General features: G+C 40.7%; 1 protein-coding gene across 11 annotated transcripts in view; it reads right to left on the reverse strand.

The window, feature by feature from the left end:
- Positions 1-23,997, reverse strand: part of MAST2 (microtubule associated serine/threonine kinase 2) — a 231,660-nt gene that overhangs the window by 59,502 nt on the left and 148,161 nt on the right. For 10 of the 11 annotated variants that reach the window (XM_054489601.2, XM_054489590.2, XM_054489581.2 and 7 more), the window contains exon 5: positions 15,392-15,483. In XM_054489601.2, coding sequence (XP_054345576.1) covers positions 15,392-15,483 — 92 coding nt within the window. Of the gene's footprint in view, positions 1-14,236; positions 14,290-15,391; positions 15,484-23,997 lie in introns of those variants that run through there. The other variant, XM_063665177.1, reaches the window with a different exon arrangement.

Consider the following 23,997-nt stretch of genomic DNA (forward strand, 5'->3'; position numbering starts at 1 on the left):
TAAACTTCTTTGTATTGCTTAAGTGTGTGTGGCATGTGGCACACGGCCAGCCCCACCAGTGTATCTGCCCACCACAAGATGGAATGGGATCTCTGCCAGTAGCATGAAAAAGATGTGTGCAGTCCATCACCCTCCGCAGGCCACTGGAGGGACCCAAGGGCCATGAGAGACTGGTGCACATCACAGACTCTGATCTTGTTGTATCTATCTTTTCTGTGAGTGAAATGCTGTTCCAACCAGTGTGTTGAATGTTGAGTCCTCCTCGACAGCTTCAAACCCACAGAAGATACAGTGGGCCGAGGTCTGTGGACTCCTACTGACGGCTGGCATTATTACGATCTTTATCATCTTCCACGCAGCAGGAGTCCTCACCTGGAATTGGCAGCTGGATCTTCCTGCTTAACACTAGGGCTTGAACTTGACCTTGAATGATAGGGACTGAATGCTTTTATGGAAGGCACACTCTTAGTTCCAGAATACTCATGTAAAATCAGTTAGATGATATGTAACAAACAACATTAAAATATGCATGCCTCCTGACCTATTGATCCTATTCCTAAAAATTTATACAGTTTATTCCAAGATTCACCAATTCCATGCCTCCATATATAGGCCAGAAAAAGTCTGTGTACATATATACAAAAAGAATATGAAGAAGGATGTTTCTGCAGCATTGATGACTATAACAGTGGAAAAGTATAAACAATCTAAATGTCTATGTTGGTTATCAATTTAATGCCACTGAGCTTCAAATTAATCCTTCAATACCTGCTCTGAGATAAAGAAGATAATTCCTTTAAGCATCATCTATCCTCTACAGTGAGCATGATGTTAAACTTTCTCAGTAGAGGGTATTGGAGGCACACTGCAGAAAGAACAGGCTCTTCGTGCTAATTCTAGCAACTGCATTATCAGTCAGTGGTGTGGGAACGTGGATATGTGGGTTGCTCTGCCCCAATCACACAGATACCTTTCCACAGCCTTACCTACAAAGATACTGTGTGCTCCAGGCCTGTCCGCACTGACTCTCTCTGTTTGCTTGCTCAACACCCTGACCCCCAGGATTTGTCTTTCACGTCCTTCCTGAGGACACAAAGTGCTCACAGCAGCACCTCTACTTTCTCTAGGCCTGACCACTGTCTGAGACTCACCTGTGCTCCAGAGGGCTATTCCCTGATTGCTGAGTAACTGTGGACTAGCTTTGGTCTGGGCAAACCAGAAAACATCTCTGCCACCCAGTGGGCTGCAACTATATCCAGTGGGCTGCAACTACAACAAGGCCTGAATGTAGCCTAGAGAATCCTCCTTCCAAGTTAGTTCTTCCTTGAGAACTCTCCTTCAGCTCTATGGTACCCTATGGAGTTTTCTCACATATTAAAGTTAGGCTCTTATTGTCATAGTTTGTATTACTTTTATTAAAACTTGTTTAAATCACTTGTCTGTTATCTGTCTCCTGATTGGGCCTAGACTGATAAAATATTCACCAATAAGAAAATGAATACATTGTGGTACAGTTATACAGTGAAATACTCTACAAGTTATAAAAATAAATAAACTGACTTCCAGTTCTGGCCTGGCATGTAAAGAGCTTAGGAGCTGCCACTCTGTTTTAACAAGTAAAAAGCTGAACTGGAAAAAAAAAAACAAAACAAAAAACACTTCTTAGTCTGTCAGCGAAGTGACATCACAGGATGAACCATTGCCCGCAAAACTGTACAGACAGACAGTAGACACAGTGAGGTACAACTTACTGGAGCAGAAATTCCTTCTTTTTTTTGAGACAGAGTCTTGCTCTGTCACCCAGGCTGGAATGCAGTGGCGCGATCTGGGCTCACTGCAAGCTCTGCCTCCCGAGTTCAAGCCATTCTCCTGCCTCAGCCTCCTGAGTAGCTGGGACTACAGGCACCCGCCACCACGCCCGGCTAATTTTTTTTTGTATTTTTAGTAGAGACAGGGTTTCACTGTATTAGCCAGGATGGTCTCGAACTCCTGACCTCGTAATCTGCCCGCCTCAGCCTCCCAAAGTGCTGGGATTACAGGTGTGAGCCACCGCGCCCGGCAGGAGCAGAAATTCTTAAGCAGAAACCTCCATGGCAACCAGTGCCAGGGCAGGAAGACCTGAACTGTAACTGAGGAATTGCTGGAAGCTCAGTGTGGATTATGCTGAGAGTTAAAAACTCCAGGGGGATCTAGTCATGAGGGGGCTCCCACATTTTTGTAAGTTTTATCCAAAGGAGCCTTACTGGATCCTTACAGTGATTACTGAAGAAAATCTCACGATTCCAGCAGGAGGAGGGAAAAGGAACTGTTTCGATACGCGCCAGAGCATTCTGTTCTTAACAAGCCTGTCCTTGGGAGAAACTATTTTGTTTGCATCTAACTTGCTGGGATTTTATCAATGCCAGCTCTACTTGGGGGAAGAAATACCCAATTCCAGCAGCCAAGAACCATCCTGTCCCAGCTACGGTGTGGGGGAAAAACTGAGAAGCAATGGAGAAGTTCACAGTCCAGGGACAAAGGCTCATCAAAAGACTGAGACCTAGTCACAAGACTATAGAACAGCATTCCCCAACCTTTTTGGCACCAGGGACTGGTTTCATGGCAGATAATTTTTCCATGGACCAGGGAGTGGGGAGGCAGGGGGTTTACAGGATAATTCAAGCACATTACATTTATTGTGTACTTTGTTTCTATTATTATTACACTGTGATGTATAATGAAATAATTATACGGCTCACCATAATATAGAATCAGTGGGAGCCCTGAACTTGTTTTCCTGCAACTAGATGGTCCTATCTGGGGGTCATGGGAGACAGTGACAGATCATCAGGCATTAGATTCTAATAACAAGTGTGCAACCTAGATCCCTTGTATGGACAGTTCACAATAGGGTTCATGATCCTATGAGAATCTAAATACCACAGCTGATCTGACAGGAGGCAGAGCTCAGGCAGTAATGTGAGTGATAAGGCGTGGCTGTAAATACAAACGTAGCTTCGCTTGATTGTCTGACGCTTACCTCCTACTGTGTGGCCTGGTTTCTAACAGGCCACGAGAAGTACTGGTCCATGGCCCAGGGGTTGCAGATCCCTGCTATAGAATACTTCTCCTCCCCTACACCTTACCAATACATTACTAAAGGCCTATTTATCATAGCTACTTCTACTCAGTTCATCTCGTCCACCTTTTAACAAAAAAATTACAAAGCTCACTAAAAAGCAAAAAACAGTTGGAGAAGACAGAACAAGCATCAGAACCAGAGTCAGATATGACAGGAATGTTGCAATGATCAGACTAGGAATTTTTCAAAACCATGATTAATTATGCCAAGCACTTTAATGGGAAAAGTATACAACATACAAGAACAGATGGATAATATAAATAGAAATTCTAAGGAAGAATCAAAAGAAAATGTTAAAGATCACTGTAACAGAACTGAAGAATGCCTTTGATGGGCTCATTAATAGACTGAACACTGCTGGGGAAATAATCTCTGATCTTGAGGATATGATAACAGAAACTTCCAAAACTAAAAAGCAAAGAAAAAAAGGACAGAAAAAAAAACCAACAACACCAGAACATCCGAGAACTGTGAGACAATTACAAAATGTGTGATACGTATGTAGCAGGAATACAAGAAGAAAAAGAGAAAGGAAGGGAATTATTTGAAGCAATAATGACGTAAAATTTCCCCAAATTATAGTCAGACACCAAGCCATAAATTCAGGAAGCTCAGAAAATACCAAGCAGGATAAATTCAGAAAAGAACTGCACTTAGACATATCATATTCAAACTATAGAAAACCAAAGGTACACGAAAATCTGAAAGAAGCCAGAGGGAAAAAACACCTTATCTTCAGAGGAGCGAAGACAAGAATTACATCCAACTTCTCACAAACCGCACAAGCAAGAAGATAGTGGAGTGAAATATTAAAAGTGTTGAGTGACAAACAAACAAACAAACAAACAAAAAAAAACAAGCAAGCAACCTAAAATCCTGTACCCTGTGAAATTATACTTCAAAGGTGAAGAAGAAATAAAGATTTTCCCTGACAAAAAATGGGGGATTTTATAGCAGTAGATCTGCCTTGCAAGAAATGTTAAAAGAAGTTGTTCAGAGAGAAAATTATATAGGGGAGAAACTGAACTCTACATGAAACAAGCAAGCACACTGGAGAAGTGGTGAAGGTAAACTAAAAACTTGTTTTTCTTATTCTTAATTTGTCTAATAGATAAGTCTGTTCAACATAATACAGGATAAGTATCCCTTATCAGACCAGAAGTGTTTTAAATTTCAATTTTTTTTTCTGATTTTGAAGTATTTGCATTATACTAACCAGCTGAACATCCCAAATCTGAAAGCCCAAAATCTAAAAGGCTCCAACAAGCATTTCCTGTGAGGTTCATGTTGGTGCTTAAAAAGTTTTGCATTTTGGATTTCAGATTTTTGGACTGGGAGTGCTTAATCTGTAACAGCAACAATGTATGTGATTAGGTATGCTTTTACATACATTATACACACACTAACACACATGTGCTTATATATAAGTGAAATGAATGACAGCAAAATTACAAGGTACTGAAGAGAGGATTTAGGTTTATTTTGCCATCATAAGACAAAGTGGTATAGTGGTATTTGAAGGTTGATTTGGATTACAGTGGACCTTAGAACTACACAGGTTTGAAGTGTACGGATTCACTTATACACAAATTTTTTCAGCAAAAGTTATGTGCCTGCCACTCCTGCATCCCCTTGTACCTCCTCCACCTCTTCTGCCTCTGCCACTGCTGACATAGCAAGACTAGTCCTTCGTCTTCCTCAGCCTACTCAATGTGAAGATGATGAGGTGAAGAACTTTATGATGATATACTTCCAATTAATGAATAGTAAGTATATTTTCTCTTCCGGTGATTTTCTTAACAAATTTTCTTTTCTCTAACTTATTTTGTTATAAGAGTATCGTATACAATACATAAAACGTACAAATTGTGTTAATCAACTATGTTATCAGTAAGGCTTCTGGTCAACAGCAGGCTATTAGTAATTAAATTTCGGGGCAGTCAAAAGTTATATGCAAGGCCAGGTGCGGTGACTCACACCTGTAATCCTAGCACTTTGGGAGGCTGAGCCAGGCAGATCACTTGTGGTCAGGAGTTCAAGACCAGCCTGGCCAACATGAAACGTCATCTCTACTAAAAATACAGAATTAGCTGGGTGTGGTGGCACACGCCTGTAGTCTCAGCTACTCGGGAGGATGAGGCAGGAGAATCGCTTGAACCCGGGAGGTGGAGGTTGCAGTGACCCAAGATCGCACCACTGCACTCCAGCCTGGACGACAGAGTGAGACTCTCTCTCAAAAAAAAAAAAAAAAGCCCTGCCTGGGCCTCCCCAAAGTGCTGGGATTACAAGTGTGAGCCATCGTGCTCCGCCAGGAATTGAAAATTAAATGAGATACCACTACGCATAGATTAGAATGGCCAAAATCTGGGAGCCTGAGAGCTCAAGGCTGTACTGAGCTATGACTGTGCCACCATACTCCAGCCTGAATGACGGCGTGAGACCCTGCCTAAAAAAAAAAAAAAAAAAAAAAAAGACCCAGATCCACACACTGACACCACCAAATGCTGGCAAGGATATGATGCAACAGGAGCTATTCATTTACTGCTGGTGGGAATGTAAAATGGTACCACCCCTTTGGAAGGCAGCCTGGGAGTTTTTCTTTTTATGAGACAGAGTCTCACTCTTTTGCCCAGGCTGGAGTGCAGTGGCACAATCTTCGCTCACTGCAACCTCCACCTCCCTGGTTCAAGCGATTCTCCTGCCTCAGCCTCCCAAGTACCTGGGATTACAGGTGCACACCACCATGTCTGGCTATTTTTAGTAGAGACGATGTTTCACCATGTTGGCCAGGCTTGTCTTGAACTCCTGACTTTAAGTGATCTGCCCACACTGGCCTCCCAAAGTGCGGGATTACAGGTGTGAGCCACCACGCCCAACTTGAAGAGTTTTTTTTTTTGTTTTTTACAAAATCAAATATACTCCTACCATTCAATATAGCAATTGTGCTCCTTATTTACCCAAATAAGTTAAAAATTAACATCTACCCAAAAACCTACATACAGATGTTTATAGTGGCTTTTTCACAATTGCCAAAACTTAGAAGCAACCAAGATGGCCCTTCAGTAGGTGAGTGGATAAAAATAAACTGTGGTATAAACAGACAACAGGATATTATTCAGAAAGAAATGAGCTATCAAGCCATGAAAAGATATGGAGGAAACTTTAGTACGTATTACTAAGTGAAAGAAGCCAATCTGAAAAGGCTATTGCATGATTCCAACTATATGACATTCTGGAAAAGGCAAAACTGTGGAGACAGTAAAAAGATTACTGGATGCCAGGAGTTAAGGGGAGAAAGAAAGAAATAGGCAGAGCACAGATAATTTTTAGGACAGTGAAAAGACTCTGTATGATACTATAATGGTAAATATGTATCATGATAATGTTGCCCAAATACACAAAATGTATACCACTAACAGTGAATCTTAATGTAAACTAGTGCCTGGGTGATGTGTCAGTGTAGGCTCATCAACTTTAACAAATGTAGCACTCTGGTAGGGAGCTGATAATGGGGAGCCTATACATAGGTGAGGGCAGGGGGTATATGGTTTATCTCAGTATCTTCCTCAATTTTGCTGTGAACCTAAAATTACTCTAAGAAATAAAGTTTATTAATTAAAAAAAAATAAGGTAGGGAGTTTCCATTTCTTGAATGGCTGGGTATGTACCTACTGAACTGACATTACTGACACTGTAACCTACTTATGTAGTAGATATTTAATACTGAATTGAACTATATGGAATAAATGAACCTACTTTCAAATTAACAGGCCTCATACTATTCAACAGATTCAAAACTTAAAAGTGATAGTAAAGTGTCATGGCATATCCTGTGGATGTAAATTTCAGGATGTATAAGATTTGAGGGGTTCCAAGATGGCCGAATAGTAACAGCTCCAGTCTACAGCTCCCAGTGTGAGCGACACAGAAGACAGGTGATTTCTGCATTTCCAAGTGAGGTACTGGGTTCATCTCACTGGGGCTTGTCGGACAGTGGGTGTAGGACAGTGGGTGCAGTGCACCGAGCGTGAGCCGAAGCAGGGCAAGGCATCGCCTCACCCGGGAAGCACAAGGGGTCAGGGAATTCCCTGTCATAGCAAAGCAAAGCTGTGACAGACAGCATCTGGAAAATTGGGTCACTCTCACCCTAATACTGTGCTTTTCCAATGGTCTTAGCAAACGGCACACCAGAAGATTATATCCCGCGCCTGGCTTGGAGGGTCCCATGCCCATGCAGTCCCGCTTATTGCTAGCACAGCAGTCTGAGCACAGCAGTCTGAGATCAAACCGCAAGGCAGCAGCGAGGCTGGGGGAGGGGCACCCACCATTGCTGAGGCTTGAGTAGGTAAACAACACAGCCAGGAAGCTCGAACCGGGTGGAGTCCACCACAGCTCAAAGAGGCCTGCCTGCCTACCTCTGTAGACTCCACCTCTGGGGGCAGGGCATAGCTGAACAAAAGGCAGCAGAAACCTCTGCAGATTAAATGTCCCTGTCTCACAGCTTTGAAGAGAGTAGTGGTTCTCTCAGCACAGAGTTTGAGATCTGAGAACGAACAGACTGCCTCCTCAAGTGGGTCCCTGACCCCCGAGTAGCCTATCTGGGAGGCACCCCCAAGTAGGGGCAGACTGACACCTCACACGGCCGGGTACCTGAGATGAAACCTCCAGAGGAATGATCAGACAGCAACATTTGCTGTTCAGCAATATTTGCTGTTTTGCAGCCTCTGCTGCTGATACTCAGGCAAACAGGGTCTGGAGTGGACCTCCAGCAAACTCCAACAGACCTGCAGCTGAGGGTCCTGACTGTTAAAAGGAAAACTAACAAACAGAAAGGACATCCACACCAAAACCCCATCTGTACGTCACCATCATCAAAGACCAAAGGTAGATAAAACCACAAAGATGGGGAAAAAACAGAACAGAAAAACTGAAAATTCTAAAAATCAGAGCGCCTCTCCTCCTCCAAAGGAACGCAGCTCCTCACCAGCAACGGAACAAAGCTGGATGGAGAATGACTTTGACGAGTTGAGAGAAGAAGGCTTCAGACAATCAAATTTCTCTGAGATAAAGGAGGAAGTTCGAACCCATCGCAAAGAAGTTAAAAACCTTGAAAAAAGATTAGACGAATAGCTAACTAGAATAACCAATGCAGAGAAGTCCTTAAAAGACCTGATGGAGCTGAAAACCATGGCACAAGAACTACGTGACGAATGCACAAGCTTCAGTAGCCGATTCGATCAACTAGAAGAAAGGGTATCAGTGATTGAAGATCAAATGAATTAAATGAAGTGAGAAGAGAATTTTAGAGAAAAAAGAATAAAAAGAAATCAACAAAGCCTCCAAGAAATATGGGACTATGTGAAAAGACCAAATCTACATCTGATTGGTGTACCTGAAGTGATGGGGAGAATGGAACCAAGTTGGAAAACACTCTGCAGGATATTATCCAGGAGAACTTCCCCAACCCAGCAAGGCAGGCCAACATTCAAATTCAGGAAATACAGAGAACGCCACAAAGATACTCCTCCAGAAGAGGAACTCCAATTGTCAGATTCACCGAAGTTGAAATGTAGGAAAAAATGTTAAGGGCAGCCAGAGAGAAAGGTCAGGTTACGCACAAAGGGAAGCCCATCAGACTAACAGCGGATCTCTCGACAGAAACTCTACAAGCCAGAAGAGAGTGGGGGCCAATATTCAACATTCTTAAAGAAAAGAATTTTCAACCCAGAATTTCATATCCAGCCAAACTAAGCTTCAAAAATGAAGTAGAAATAAAATACTTTACAGCCAAGCAAATGCTGAGAGATTTTGTCACCACCAGGCCTGCCCTACAAGAGCTCCTGAAGGAAGCACTAAACATGGAAAGGAACTGGTACCAGCCACTGCAAAATCATGCCAAACTGTAAACACCATCAAGGCTAGGAAGAAACTGCATCAACTAACAAGCAAAATAACCAGCTAACATCATAATGACAGGATCAAATTCACACATAACAATATTAACCTTAAATGTAAATGGGCTAAATGCTCCAATTAAAAGACACAGACTGGCAAATTGGATAAAGAGTCAAGACCCATCAGTGTGCTGTATTCAGGAAACCCATCTCATGTGCAGAGACACACATAGGCTCAAAATAAAGGGATGGAGGAAGATCTACCAAGCAAATGGAAAACAAAAAAAGGCAGGGGTTGCAATCCTAGTCTCTGATAAAACAGACTTTAAACCAACAAAGATCAAGAGAGACAAAGAAGGCCATTACATAATGGTAAAGGGATCAATTCAACAAGAAGAGCTAACTATCCTAAATATATGTGCACCCAATACAGGAGCACCCAGATTCATAAAGCAAGGCCTTAACTTAGAGACTTACAAAGAGACATAGACTCCCACACAATAATAATGAGAGACTTTAACACCCCACTGTCAACATTAGACACATCCACGAGACAGAAAGTTAACAAGGATATCCAGGAAATGAATTCAGCTCTGCACCAAGTGGACCTAATAGACATCTACAGAACTCTCCACCCCAAATCAACAGAATACACATTCTTCCTGGCACCACACTGCACCTGTTCCAAAATTGACCACATAGTTGGAAGTAAAGCACTCCTCAGCAAATGTAAAAGAACAGAAATTGTAACAAACTGTCTCTCAGACCATAGTGCAATCAAACTAGAACTCAGGATTAAGAAACTCACTCAAAACCGCTCAACTACATGGAAACTGAACAACCTGCTCCTGAATGACTACTGGGTACATAATGAAATGAAGGCAGAAATAAAGATGTTCTTTGAAACCAACGAGAACAAAGACACAACATACCAGAATCTCTGGGACACATTTAAAGCAGTGTGTAGAGGGAAATTTATAGCACTAAATGCCCACAAGAGAAAGCAGGAAAGATCTAAAGTTGACACCCTAACGTCAAAATTAAAAGAACTAGAGAAGCAAGAGAAAACACATTCAAAAGCTAGCAAAAGGCAAGAAATAACTAAGATCAGAGCAGAACTGAAGGAGATAGAGACACAAAAAACCCTTCAAAAAAATCAGTGAATCCAGGAGCTGGTTTTTGAAAAGATCAATAAAATTGATAGACTGCTAGCAAGACTAATAAAAAAGAAAAGAGAGAAGAATCAAATAGACACAATAAAAAATGATAAAGGGGTTATCACCACCGATCCCACAGAAATACAAATTACCATCAGAGAATACTATAAACATCTCTACGCAAATGAACTAGAAAATCTAGAAGAAATGGATAAATTCCTCGACACATACACCCTCCCAAGACTAAACCAGGAGGAAGCTGAATCTCTTAATAGACCAATGACAGGCTCTGAAATTGAGGCACTAATTAATAGCTTACCAACCAAAAAAAGTCCAGGACGAGATGGATTCACAGCCAAATTCTACCAGAGGTACAAGAAGGAGCTGGTACTATTCCTTCTGAAACTATTCCAATCAATAGAAAAAGAGGGAATCCTCCCTAACTCATTTTATGAGGCTAGCATCATCCTGATACCAAAGACTGGCAGAGACACAACAAAAAAAGAGAATTTTAGACCAATATCCCTGATAAATATCGATGCAAAAATCCTCAATAAAATAGTGGCAAACCGAATGCAGCAGCACATCAAAAAGCTTATCCACCATGATCAAGTGGGCTTCAACCCTGGGATGCAAGGCTGGTTCAACATACGCAAATCAATAAAACGTAATCCAGCATATAAACAGAACCAAAGACAAAAACCACATGATTATCTCAATAGATGCAGAAAAGGCCTTCGACAAAATTCAACAGCCCTTCATGCTAAAAACTCTCAATAAATTATGACAAACCCACAGCCAATATCATACTGAATGGGCAAAAACTGGAAGCATTCCCTTTGAAAACTGGCACAAGACAGGGATGCCCTCTCTCACTACTCCTATTCAACATAGTGTTGGAAGTTCTGGCCAGGGCAATGAGGCAGGAGAAAGAAATAAAGGGTATTCAATTAGGAAAACAGGAAGTCAAATTGTCCCTGTTTCCAGATGACACGATTGTATATCTAGAAAACCCCATCATCTCAGCCCAAAATCTCCTTAAGCTGATAAGCAACTTCAGCAAAGTCTCAGGATACAAAATCAATGTGCAAAAATCACAAGCATTCTTATACACCAATAACAGACAAACAGAGAGCCAAATCATGAGTGAACTCCCATTCACAATTGCTTCAAAGAGAATATAATACCAAGGAATCCAACTTACAAGGGATGTGAAGGACCTCTTCAAGGAGAACTACAAACCACTGCTCAAGGAAATAAAAGAGGACACAAACAAATGGAAGAACATTCCACGCTCATGGATAGGAAGAATCAATATCGTGAAAACGGCCATACTGCCCATGGTAATTTATAGATTCAATGCCACCCCCATCAAGCTACCAGTGACTTTCTTCACAGAATTGGAAAAAACTACTTTAAAGTTTATATGGAACCAAAAAAGAGCCCACATTGCCAAGTCAATCCTAAGCCAAAAGAACAAAGCTGGAGGCATCAGGCTACCTGACTTCAAACTATACTACAAGGCTACAGTAACCAAAACAGCATGGTACTGGTACCAAAACAGAGATATAGACCAATGGAACAGAACAGAGCCCTCAGAAGTAATACCACACATCTACAACTATCTGATCTTTGACAAACCTGACAAAAACAAGAAATGGGGAAAAGATTCCCTATTTAACAAATGGTGCTGGGAAACTGGCTAGCCATATGTAGAAAGTTGAAACTGATCCCTTCCTTACACCTCATACAAACATTAATTCAAGATGGATTAAAGACTTAAATGTCAGACCTAAAACCATAAAAACCCTAGAAGAAAACCTAGGCAATACCATTCAGGACATAGGCATGGGCAAGGACTTCATGTCTAAAACATTAAAAACAATGGCAACAAAAGCCAAAATTGACAAATGGGATCTAATTAAACTAAAGAGCTTCTGCACAGCAAAAGAAACTACCATCAGAGTGAACAGGCAACCTACAGAATGGGAGAAAATTTTTGCAATCTACCCATCTGACAAAGGGCTAATATCCAGAATCTACAAAGAACTCAAACAAATTTACAAGAAAAAAACAACCCCATCACAAAATGGGCAAAGGATATGAACAGACACTTCTCAAAAGAAGACATTTATGCAGCCAATAGACACATGAAAAAATGCTCACCATCACTGGCCATCAGAGAAATGCAAATCAAAACCACAATGAGATATCATCTCACACCACTTAGAATGGCGATCATTAAAAACTCAGGAAACAACAGGTGCTGGAGAGGATGTGGAGAAATAGGAACACTTTTACACTGTTGGTGGGACTGTAAACTAGTTCAACCATTGTGGAAGACAGTGTGGCGATTCCTCAGGGATCCAGAACTAGAAATACCATTTGACCCAGCCATCCCATTACTGGGTATATACCCAAAGGAATATAAATCATGCTGCTATAAAGACAATGCACACGTATGTTTATTGCGGCAGTGTTCACAATAGCAAAGACTTGGAACCAACACAAATGTCCAACAATGATAGACTAGATTAAGAAAATGTGGCACATATACACCATGGAATACTATGCAGCCAAAAAAATGATGAGTTCATGTCCTTTGCAGGGACATGGATGAAGCTGGAAACCATCATTCTCAGCAAACTATCGCAAGGACAAAAAACCAAACACCGCATGTTCTAACTCATAGGTGGGAACTGAACAATGAGAACACTGGACACAGGAAGGGGAACATCACACACCGGGGCCTGTTGTGGGGTGGGGGGATGAGGGAGGGATAGCATTAGGAGATATACCAAATGTAAATGACGAGTTAATGGGTGCAGCACACCAACATGGCACATCTATACATATGTAACAAACCTGCACATTGTGCACATGTACCCTAGAACTTAAAGTATAATAAAAAAATCTATAAAAAAAGATTTGAGGATATAATCTAATGCCATGTGGGATCTGTGTGGAACAATCAGTGCTGCCTGTCTCAACAGCTGGATAAGTATAGTCTACAGTCACAAATTGGGCTTTTATGTCCATTCTTGCCCCCTAGATTTTCTGCAGTGATTTGCTAAGAGATAATACAGATGCTAACATTTGTAAAGTACTAAGCATGTCACACACATTAACTCAAAGCTGGAGTCTACAGATCCAGGCAGGCTGAAAAGGCCAGGTGGTGTTCTCAATCAAAGCCACCTGAGTAGGAAGATTTAGTTCTAAATGCTAACTGTGGAGAATCTAAATAGAGAGATAATCATCTAGAGAAGAGCAGCCAGTAGTAACTACTGCTCAGTACTCACATTACAGTTGTGCAACTATATACAAGGTCTAGACATGTTAAATTTATTCCTATATGATAAAAAGGTCAGGTCAGATAGATGTATGCTGAGTTTCTCTAAAAATCTAGGATGTGCTGTTTGAGCTAATCCAGCGAATCTCAGTCAATTTTTTTAGAGGAAAGCACCTAAGCACAATGAGAGCTTTGCTTTAAAGGTCAAGTATGTCTCCAATTCCCTGGGATCCCTGTACTCTTGGTGGTATCTTCTAAAGTGACAGCTTGTGATTGAGAGATTTACTGATTCTTGGAAAGGGGCCATCATCACACTAAAAGGCTGGCTTCTAGGCTAAGAGAATCTGAGCCAAAGAAGGTGAGATCCTTCTCCCAAGGACAAAGTTCAGTTTCAGAATCACCAGACTCTCAGGACCCTCAAATACTCCACATGTACCCTCACTTTCTCCCTCCAAAGACAGTAAACTGTGAGCAAGGAAACAAATCCATGGAGAATATACCCATCTTACTCAGCCTGATGCTGACCCATTTCATTGCTTTGATATCCTGCTTTAACGCCCAAAGACAGACAAGGTCCAGGCTTAGGACAACAGTGACCATGGCTTTCTATGCCCAGGCAGCAAGCTCTGACAGTTCTAAGTCTGTCAATTGCCACTAACTGTAGGTTTAGAACTTCCATTATAAAGAGTGTAGCAATGAACTGCATAGAAGTGCAGCAGTCCTTTCAGCAAAGCTGAGTCCCGTGGCCTGGTTCCCCTGGGATACAAGAATATACCTTCTACACAGAAGCACATGGCTGACTCCGATGAGGTCTTTCTTCTGCCCCTCTCCTGGGAAGGACAATGTGCCAGAATCAATGCAAGCCTCATATTTTTTTTTCTTTTTTTTTCTTTTTGAGATGGGGTCTCATTCTGTTGCTGCCCAGGCTGGAGTGCAGTGGTATGATCTCAATCTCCATGGGCTCAGGTGATCAGGCGATCCTCCCACCTCAGCCTCCCAAGTAGCTGGAACTACATGCGCACACCACCATGTCCGGCTAAGTTGTGTATTTTTTGTAGAGACGGGGTTTTGCCATGTTGCCCAGGCTGGTCTCAAACTCCTAAGCTCAAGCAATTGGCCCATCTCGGCCTCCCAAAGTGCTGGGATTACAGGCGGGAGCCACTGTGCCCAGCTGCCTCATAATTTTTATCTATTCTTCAGAGCCATGTAAGTCAGTCCTTATACTGTTGGGAAGAGCCCATATTCCAGGGGTAGAGCAGCCTGAATCCATGAGGTCATTTGCTTTAATTCCAATATGTAATATCAGTATCGTTATGAAACAAATCCTCCAACCCGGGTGCAGTGGCTCACACCTATAATCCCAGTACTTTGGAGGACGAGGTGGGAGGATCACTCGAGCCTAGGATTTCAAGACCAGCCTGGGCAACACAGAGAGACCTCATTTCTATTTAAAAACAAACAAACAAACAAACCAACACACACTCCTCTTGCTTTTGTTATCTCCTAATCTAAGTGCAGGAAGGTTAACAGGAGTCCCATTAGACAAAAAACCCTCTCTGTGAGCCCTAATCCTTGGGCACGGTAGTACAAAATATTAGTGGACTCCTCATCAAATGGCCCAAGACAAATGGAGCTGTAACACACTAGAACACACTAGAACAGAGGCCATAAACCCAGGACACATATCTGGCCCCAAGATATGTACAAGACTAAAAGGAATGTTGAGAGAACAAGGTAAGAAACAACTAAGAGTCAAAAGCAGGCTAACTCATTCTCGTACAGAAAGCAAGCCCCTGAGCTCTGTCTGCTTCAGTCAGCCAAGTAAAGTGACAATGTAATATACTGAACTGCACAACATGAGAAGTAGGAAAGAAATTGGGCATCTGTGGCCACTCTTTCATTCAACCTTTCTTAACCTTCAAGCACTCACCTGTGTGGCCATGGAGTGGTGAGTGTGGCCGTGGTAGTGTAGGTGATGTGCTAGAGGTCACAATCAAGCTCTTGCGGTTACTTGTCCGACAACTGCAATGAAAACAAAATATGAATTATAATAGGGCCACACCATGGGCCTAGAGACCTTGAGTAGTTTTTAAGGAACTAAAGAGGGACACCATTTCACGGGCTGCACAGTATACTTCTTTAAACTGAACTGGGTCAGCAATTACACTCGGCACCAGTTAGATTCTATAAAGCACTGTGTTCCACCTTGGAATAACTTTTTTCACTGCCTTGACTTTCATCTTGTATTGCCACTGTGCTTCTCCAATGTTTAGTTTTACTTCCTAAGCAAACACAAGGAGCTCCCTACGGGCAACAACCATGTTTTAAACAGTATCCAATGAAGAATGACCACTGCAAGTTGATTTACAAAATAAAAAGCACAAGTCAAAATATTCTCATATTCTCTAAGAACCCCCCAAAACTATTAACTTAATCTATGAAATTATTATTTTTAGAACTGCTTAGTCCGTGAATTAAGTAATATTCTCATTTCAGAATAAATGTCAGAACAGGCCTGGGTTTCTTCTATAAACGGGCTTTCCACTACATATTAATGCCTGAAGCTTTTTCTTCTGGTTGGAGAAAACCAGATGGTGATGAAAAGCCATTTCATGCAACATCTATTACTGAAAAGTCTCTATCAATTTATTTGAAAGTCAGCCTATCTTTTGAAGGCATTAGGGACGTTTGCCATTTATATTCATCCAAATATTTACTGAACACCTACTATACACTAGGCAGTGTTTTAGGAGGGAAGCAGTAGGGAACAAAAGAACAGTCTCTATCCTCATAACTGGAGTGAACAGTGCTGTGGGAAAAGGAAGAGGAAGAAAGAACAGAAAGAGGGAGAGAGAGGGAGAGGGGGATAGAGGGGGAGAGAGAGAGAGGGAGGGAGGGAGAGGGAGAAAAGGAGAAAGGAAATAAGAGACTGGTGAGGGAGTGCTAACTAGGGAAGTGAAATCTGATGAGAGAGCTGAATGATATGAAGAACTCAGACAAAAGTAGAGCTGAGAGGCAGAGAGAAAAGTAAAGGTAAAGGCACTGAGACAAGAACAAATTTGGGATGTTCAAGAAATAGCAAAGAAGTCAAGAGCGGATGACAGGAGGGGAGAATGACAGAAAAAGAAGTAGGTTATAGAAGCTATGGGGAAGGCCACAGCCAGACTCTGTAGGGCTGATGGAAGGAATGAGATCAATCTCAAGAAAGAGATTATCAGTAGAAATGATAACCATTTTCCCCTAAGAAACCATCAGAAGGAATCCAATCATGCCCACACCCCTAACTACCTCAGTCACCATGGAATGCCCAGCCTTCCACTCTCTAACTTGACAGTCTCCCACTACTCTGAACCTTTGAGAAAAGCTTATACTTTGCCTCCTTGAACTCAGTATGTCACCAGCAAACTGCCTATGTCCCCAATTTCTCTTCTGAGTGTCTGCTTTAAATTCTAGCTCCAAGTGAAACGTTGCTACCTCCCAAGGACACCAAAGTCCTGGCGAAATCCCAACCCTTTACAACCAAGCTTTCCATCTATTTTGCAACTGCACCTGGAAACTTAGAGTGACTGAAGAAAAACCCAGAATCATGCCGGCTGATGTGTCTTTATATTCACAGTGACAAACATCAAGTGGGGCCTCATTACTGCCTGACAATCTTAGCATATTTCCCAGAGTAATGTGCTTGCTCACTCTCCAAGACAACTAATTCACATTTTCTCCTTAAACCTCCAATACCCCTTTTCCTTCCTCAAATCTGTACAGAACATAAAAATTAAAAAAAAATTAGCTGGGCATGTTGGCACATGCCTATAGTCCTAGCTACTTGGGTGACTGAGGCAGGAGGACTGTTTGACTCCAGGGGTTTATGGCTACAGTGAGCCAATGATTGTGCCAGAAAAGAAGAACAGGTACAGTTGGGGCAATTAGAAAACAAATAACATATTTAAACCCAATCATACCAATAATCATATTAAATATAAATGTTCTAAGTACATAGCCAATTAAGGCAGAGATTGTCAGACTGGATAAAATAGCAGGATCCACTTATATGCTGTTATTTGTGAAAGCCCGAAACTACAAACCACCTAAAATATGCACCAACAGATGAGTGACAAATCACAGTATATCCATATAATGGAATTCTACTCAGCAATAACAAGGAATGAACAATTGATTCACACAATGGATGAATCTCACAAATAATTATGCTGAAAGCAAGATGCCAGACAAAAAAAGAGTACGTTGTATGGTTTCATGGATGAGTTGAACAATTTGCCTCTCAGGTGTATTCAATCAAAAAATTTGTCCCTGGATATTTATACTAAAATATACTAAAAACAAAAGTCAAACATAATGTTACTTAACAGGAGATTGTTCTGACACATGCACTAAAAGGGAATTGAAAACATTATTTCCAAGTCAATCATCCCACATAAATTCAACCAAATACGAGTCCAACACATTGTGACGAATTCCTCTCATGGTCTTGCACTTTGCTTTGCATTTATTTCAATAGCACTAGATGTTTTGGGTATGTATGCCAGGAGGTGATATGAACTGTGCTCAACTAGGCACTGCAAAATAGGTGGCAAGGTTTGGGCAGAACAGTCACCAGCAATTTCCAAATAACCAATAGCTGGCTGATGGGTGTATCCACCATACCAAAAGCCCATTATTTCTCTCTCCAGAGCATGGCTATAGTGACACTTGATTTTGCGGCTAAAACAGGACTCACTGATTTGCAAGTAATGACCTAAACCACTAAGCTGTATCGGATGTAGTTCAAAGTAATGCTTGCACACTTTGTGACAGAAATTGTGGACACTGACCATAGTATGGACTGAAATTCCAGTAATAGCAGTAGTTGCTCTCTCTGTGACTTCCATAGACCATAACAAGGGAAGATGAAGCAACTTATTCAGGGAAATGCTGGATTTTGTGCAAAAATATTCCTTTCAAAGACAGACTCATGCTGATTGGCAATTGCAATGAACAAATTTTCATGAATAGCTGTCTTTATACCGGCATTGTACCACCCACAGTAAGGGTTGGTGATATGAGGAACATTTAGGAGCCATAGATAACAAACTACACTCCTTCAAGAAGTCAATGATTGGCAGGTTTGAAGTGTTGACAATAGGTTGCAATGTATCTTGAAATAAACATCTATCCATTGGGAGAGATGAAATAAAAATGTTCTCAAAAGTAGAACCACTAAAAAAATAAAATTTGAATTTGACCCACCACAATTAAGAAATTTCACTGGTGGGACTCACAAGGACAAATTGTTTAGTTGATCCAATTCCATTTATATAAAATTATAGAAAATGCTAACTAATCTATAGTGACAGACTGCAGATTAGTAGTTGCTCAATGAGAAGCAAGGAATGGATTATAGATAGTCATGAGGAAACTTCTGAGAGTTACAGGTCTGTTCATTATCTTCATGTTCATTATCACAGTCATACAATCTATTATATTCCAGTCATACCTCAATAAAACTATACAAAACTATACAAAAACTATACAAAAATTTTAAAATGTAAGCAACATCATGTCCCTCTTCCATTTAAAATTCTCCTTGTCTCACTGAGAGAAAAAGCCAGTTCTGACAATGGCCTACAAGGCATTATATGGTCTGGATTCTCCATGACCTCTCTCCCTCCTGCTCACTCTCCAGCCACACTGGCCTCCTCACCTTTCTTAGAAAATGCCAAGCGTGCCACCCATCTCAGGGCCTTTACAATTGGGATTTCCTTTGCCTATGTTTCTCCCAGATTGCCTCGAGGGTTGCTCCCCTCTTCCTTCAGGTCTTTGCTCAAGTACAACCTTCTGGGTGAATTTTCCCTGATCATTCTATTTAAAATTGCAACCCCTCCCAAACTCTCTATCCTCCTTTCTTGATATATTTTTCTCCTAGCACTTATCATCATCTAACACACTACAGTCAGCAGGTGGGTTCCACATCCATGGACTCAACCAACTATGCGTGGAAAATATTTTTTAAAACTTTTAAAATAATATAAATTTTAAAAATACAGTATAACAGCTATTTGCATAGATTTGCTTTGTATTAGATATTATAAATAATCTAGAGATGATTTGAAGTATACAGGAAGATGTGTATAGGTTATATGCAAATATTATGTATGCTCTTTTATATAACAGACTTGGGCATCTGCAGATTTTGGTATCTGTGTGGGTCCTGGAACTAATCCCCAATATATATATGATGGTATATATTTTGCACATTCATTTTGTTGTCTCTCTTCTCATCAGAAATTAAACTGTATGAGGGCAGGGGTTTTTGTATGCTTTGTGTACTGCTGCACTCCTCAATACCTAGAACGCTGCCTGGCACACAGTAGGCTCTCAATAAATATTTGTTAAATGAATGGATGAGTATGATTTGTTACAAGGATTAAAATAAAGAAGATACATGTATACCTGGCCTATGAAAGGTAAATCAAACTGTTATATCTAAATCCTTGTGTCTGAAAGTGAAAATTTCTTGAAACTTCAGGGACGGATAATTAATTCCAGCTTCATTTGCCTTAACCTTATTTAAAATTTAAAATAAAAGCCAAAACACTAAAGATCATATTTCCAGGCCACATGCCTTTTTATAAAGGTACACATAATCTCACTTGGCAAATCTTTAACAGCTGCCAGGGGAAAAAAAGGTCAGACACTCTGCTACAGATACCATGACTCAACTGAGATCCACAACAAGGAACTGGCTAATTTTTCCATTTCAACAGGCTCTGGCCATTTCCCCAGGATCCTAAGAAGATAAAGGGCAAGTCTTAATTCTTTCATTCCAGTAAGATGAAGTACTAGATATCTGCAGAGTCGGGTACACTAACTCTCAGCGGACGGGTGGTAGCCTGGAAGCCCCCTGAGCTACCTCATGCAAAGACTGGTGTTAAACCATCCCAGTCACTTGGATACTTGGAGTGAGACTTGGCATTTCAATTTCTTACATGCCTTGCCATGGTCATCTCAGTGAACAGCAAGAACAAGGGCTAAGGCATATCGTGCATTCTGTGTGACCATGTTGAATTGTAACCACATTTGGAGAGTAGTAGCTCATTTCTAGCCTTCAAAAACCCCTCCCTCCAGCAACTAGCAGGCACTCGGAAAATCTGACCCCTGCAAGAGCTGCTGTAAATTTACTTAGGAAGCCTGCTTCCCAGTGTGAAGCAACAAAGGGTGTGGAATAAGATGCCTGGCTGCAGATCCCTTAGGCCTCTCCAGTCTCCAAATCTCAGAGGTCTAGCTGCTCCTAGGAACTTGAGCACTCCGTGACTGGATAGTACTTGGCAGCCACATTTTAGAATTTAGAATGAGGAAAACATCACTTCTGTTTCAATAAGTGTAAACAATATAAAGAAGAATGTGGAGCTGGTTACAGTCAAGCACTTCCAGATGCTATAATATTTCAGAGTAACAACCAAGATGTCCTGGTTAAGACAGGGAAGTGAGAGTGGGAGAAAAATACATATTCCCTCCCCAATAAAGGGAGATATTATTACGTATCCATCATATTATTATTGACATATTATTTATTGCTTACCTGGATTATTTCAATACCCTCCTAACTAGTCTCTCTGGTTTACTCTTGTCTTCTACCCTAATCTGTTCTTAATATGAGCAAGCCACAGTGATTCTTTTAAAGCACACATCTGATTATTTCATTCCTCTGCTCAAAACGTTCCACAGGCTGCTAATTTTGCACAGGCACTTCTAGCTACTAGGACCAGCGTTAACTGTTCCCTTTACTTGCAATGTCCTTCCTTCAACTACACAATGGCAAAAATCCCTCACTTCTTCAAGGCTTTATTCTAATGTCACCTTCCCAATTTTCTGTTTTCCTGAATCCCTTTTGCTCTACCTTTTTTCCCAATAGCATTTGTCATCTTCTAACATACTACATAAACTATGTTTACTGTCTGTTTCTTCTTTTCTAGAGTGAGCTCTAAGAGGTATCCCAATCACCTAGAAATAGTACGCAGGGCATAGGAGGTTTTCGACAAGTGTTTATTCAACAAATGAATGTATTTCCACAGAAGCAGGTAGTCAGAATTCCCCGCAAGGGCAGCAGGCATCAGAGGAACTAGGAAAAAAGTCTTTGCTCTAAGGTAAAGTTTTCCTCCAAGTCTGATGGCAACTCTCCTTGAATTAATCAAGTTTTTTTTTTTTTAACCTCTGCTCTATTGGTTTAGAAATTACATATTGTTTTGTTTTTTTCTGTCCTAAAGTAGTTGTTATTATTCAAGGTTTAATAGGTGTTCTTGTCTCAACAAAGTCTAAAGTTAACCAGCACCTCAACTCTCTTTCTGAACAAAATTAAAAGATCCTAGATGGCTTTTAACTCCAATCCTCCCACTCCCTTTCAACTTACCTATTATTGCAATCTATTATTTCAGGTCTATCTTACTTTTACATTGCCAAATTAGTAATTATTATTTTATACAATAATTGCTTGCTTAGATTTACTCATGTATTTTCTAATTTCACTGCTTAACATTCCCTCTTGGGATCTCATGTATTTCTTCTTTGTTTCTGAAATATATCCTGTAGTAATTATTTCAGAGAGGATCTGATAGTAATAAATCTTCTCTATAGATTTTGTTCTCTTGGTTTTTGATAGTCTGAAAATGTCTTTTTGGTCACTCACTTCCATTGCTAATTTAGCAAGTATGGATAATTCTAGTGTCTTGTTCAGAGTAACTTTTTTCTCAATACTTTAAAAATATTATTCTGCAGTCTTATGGCTCCTGTTATTGCTGTTGAAAAGCTTACTCTTAGCATAAGTGCTGTTCCTTTGTACTTAATTTTTCTTTTTCTGTCTGGTTGCTTTATTTTAACCATTAACTTATTTTTTTTTTTAGATATATTTCCAACAATATAAAATTCACCCTTTTAAAATGTACAACTCATTCATTTTTAGTATATTCACAAGGCTGTGCAAGCACTGCCACTATCTAATTCCAGAATATTTTCATTGCCAAAAAGAAACCTTGTACCCATTAGCAGTCATTCTCCATCCCATTCTCCCCACGACCAACCACCAACGTACTGTCTCTATGGATTCACTGTCTCTATGGACTCTACGTATTCTGGACATTTCACAGAAACTGAATCATACATTACGTAGTCTTTGGTGTCTGGCTTCTTTTACTCAGCATGTTTTCATGCATGTTGTGGCATGCATAAATTCTCCATGCCACAATTGTTAATCCTTTCATAAAATGACAAGGTATTTGGGTTGTTACTACTTTTTGGTTATCATAGATGCTGCTGCTGTGAATATTTGTTTACAAGTTTTTGCATGAACATATATTTTCAATTTTCTTGAGTGAACTTTCTTGCTGAACTCTTTTAGTTTAGTGAATTCTTGAGGGTTCTTTTAAGATATTCTCTTTGTTTTCATGGCTCTGCAGTACTGCAATGTATCTAGATGGGGATTTATTTTTATTTATTATAGTGGGGACTCACCATGCTTCAAGATGTTACTTGTTTGTTTCTAATCAGTTTTGGAAGGTCTCAGTCATTATCTCTATGAATACTGCCTCTTCCCATTTCTCCATACTGTGTTGGACCATCTGATCATATCTTCTGTATTTCTTAGCTTTCATTCATAGTTTATATCTTCCCATTTCTGTCTTGCACTCTTGATAAAAATTTTACTTTGTCCACAGCTCTATTATTTAACAAGACTGTTGCATTTTCAATTTCAACAACACAATACACATATTTTATTCCTCGAATTCTAATTAGCTTTTTGTCCAAATATATTTGGTCTTTTTTTCTCTTGTTTCTGTTTCCTTCTTTTATATTCTTTTTTGTTTGTTTTGAGACAGGGGATCACTCTGTCACCCAGGCTGGAGTGCAGTGGCTCAATCTCCACTCACTGTTGCCTCTATTTCCTGGGCTCAGGTGATCCTCCCACCTCAGCCTCCAGGGTAGCTGGGGCCACAGGCCCACGCTACCATGCTTGACAAAGTTTTGTATTTTTTGTAGAGACAGGGTTTTACCATATTGTCTGGGATGGTCTTGAACTCCTGGGTTCAAGTGATCCACCCGTCTCGTCCTCCCAAACTGCTGGAATTACAGGCATAAGCCATCACGTCCAGCCTCTTTCTTTTATATTCTTAATCATTTTAAATATACTCATCTTACAGTCTTAATATCTAATGTTACTTTGTTTTTCTTTTTGAGACAGGGTCTCACTCTGTCATCCAGGCTAGGGTGCAACGGCACAATCACAGTTCACTGCAGCCTTGACCTCCCTGACACAAGCAATCCTCACCTCAGCCTCCCAAGTAGCTGGGAAAACAAGCATGCATCACCATGCCCAGCTAATTAAAAAAAAAAAAAATTTAGTAGAGATGAGACTTCACTATGTTGTTCAGGCTGGTCTTGAACTCCCGGGCTCAAGCGATCCTCCCACCTCAGCCTCCTAAAGTGCTGGGATTACAGGCATGAGCCACCACACTCAGCTAATATTCGTATTTTTTTGTAGAGACAGGG

The sequence above is a fragment of the Pongo pygmaeus genome, chromosome 1, assembly GCF_028885625.2.
Source record: "Pongo pygmaeus isolate AG05252 chromosome 1, NHGRI_mPonPyg2-v2.0_pri, whole genome shotgun sequence".
NCBI lineage: Eukaryota > Metazoa > Chordata > Mammalia > Primates > Hominidae > Pongo > Pongo pygmaeus.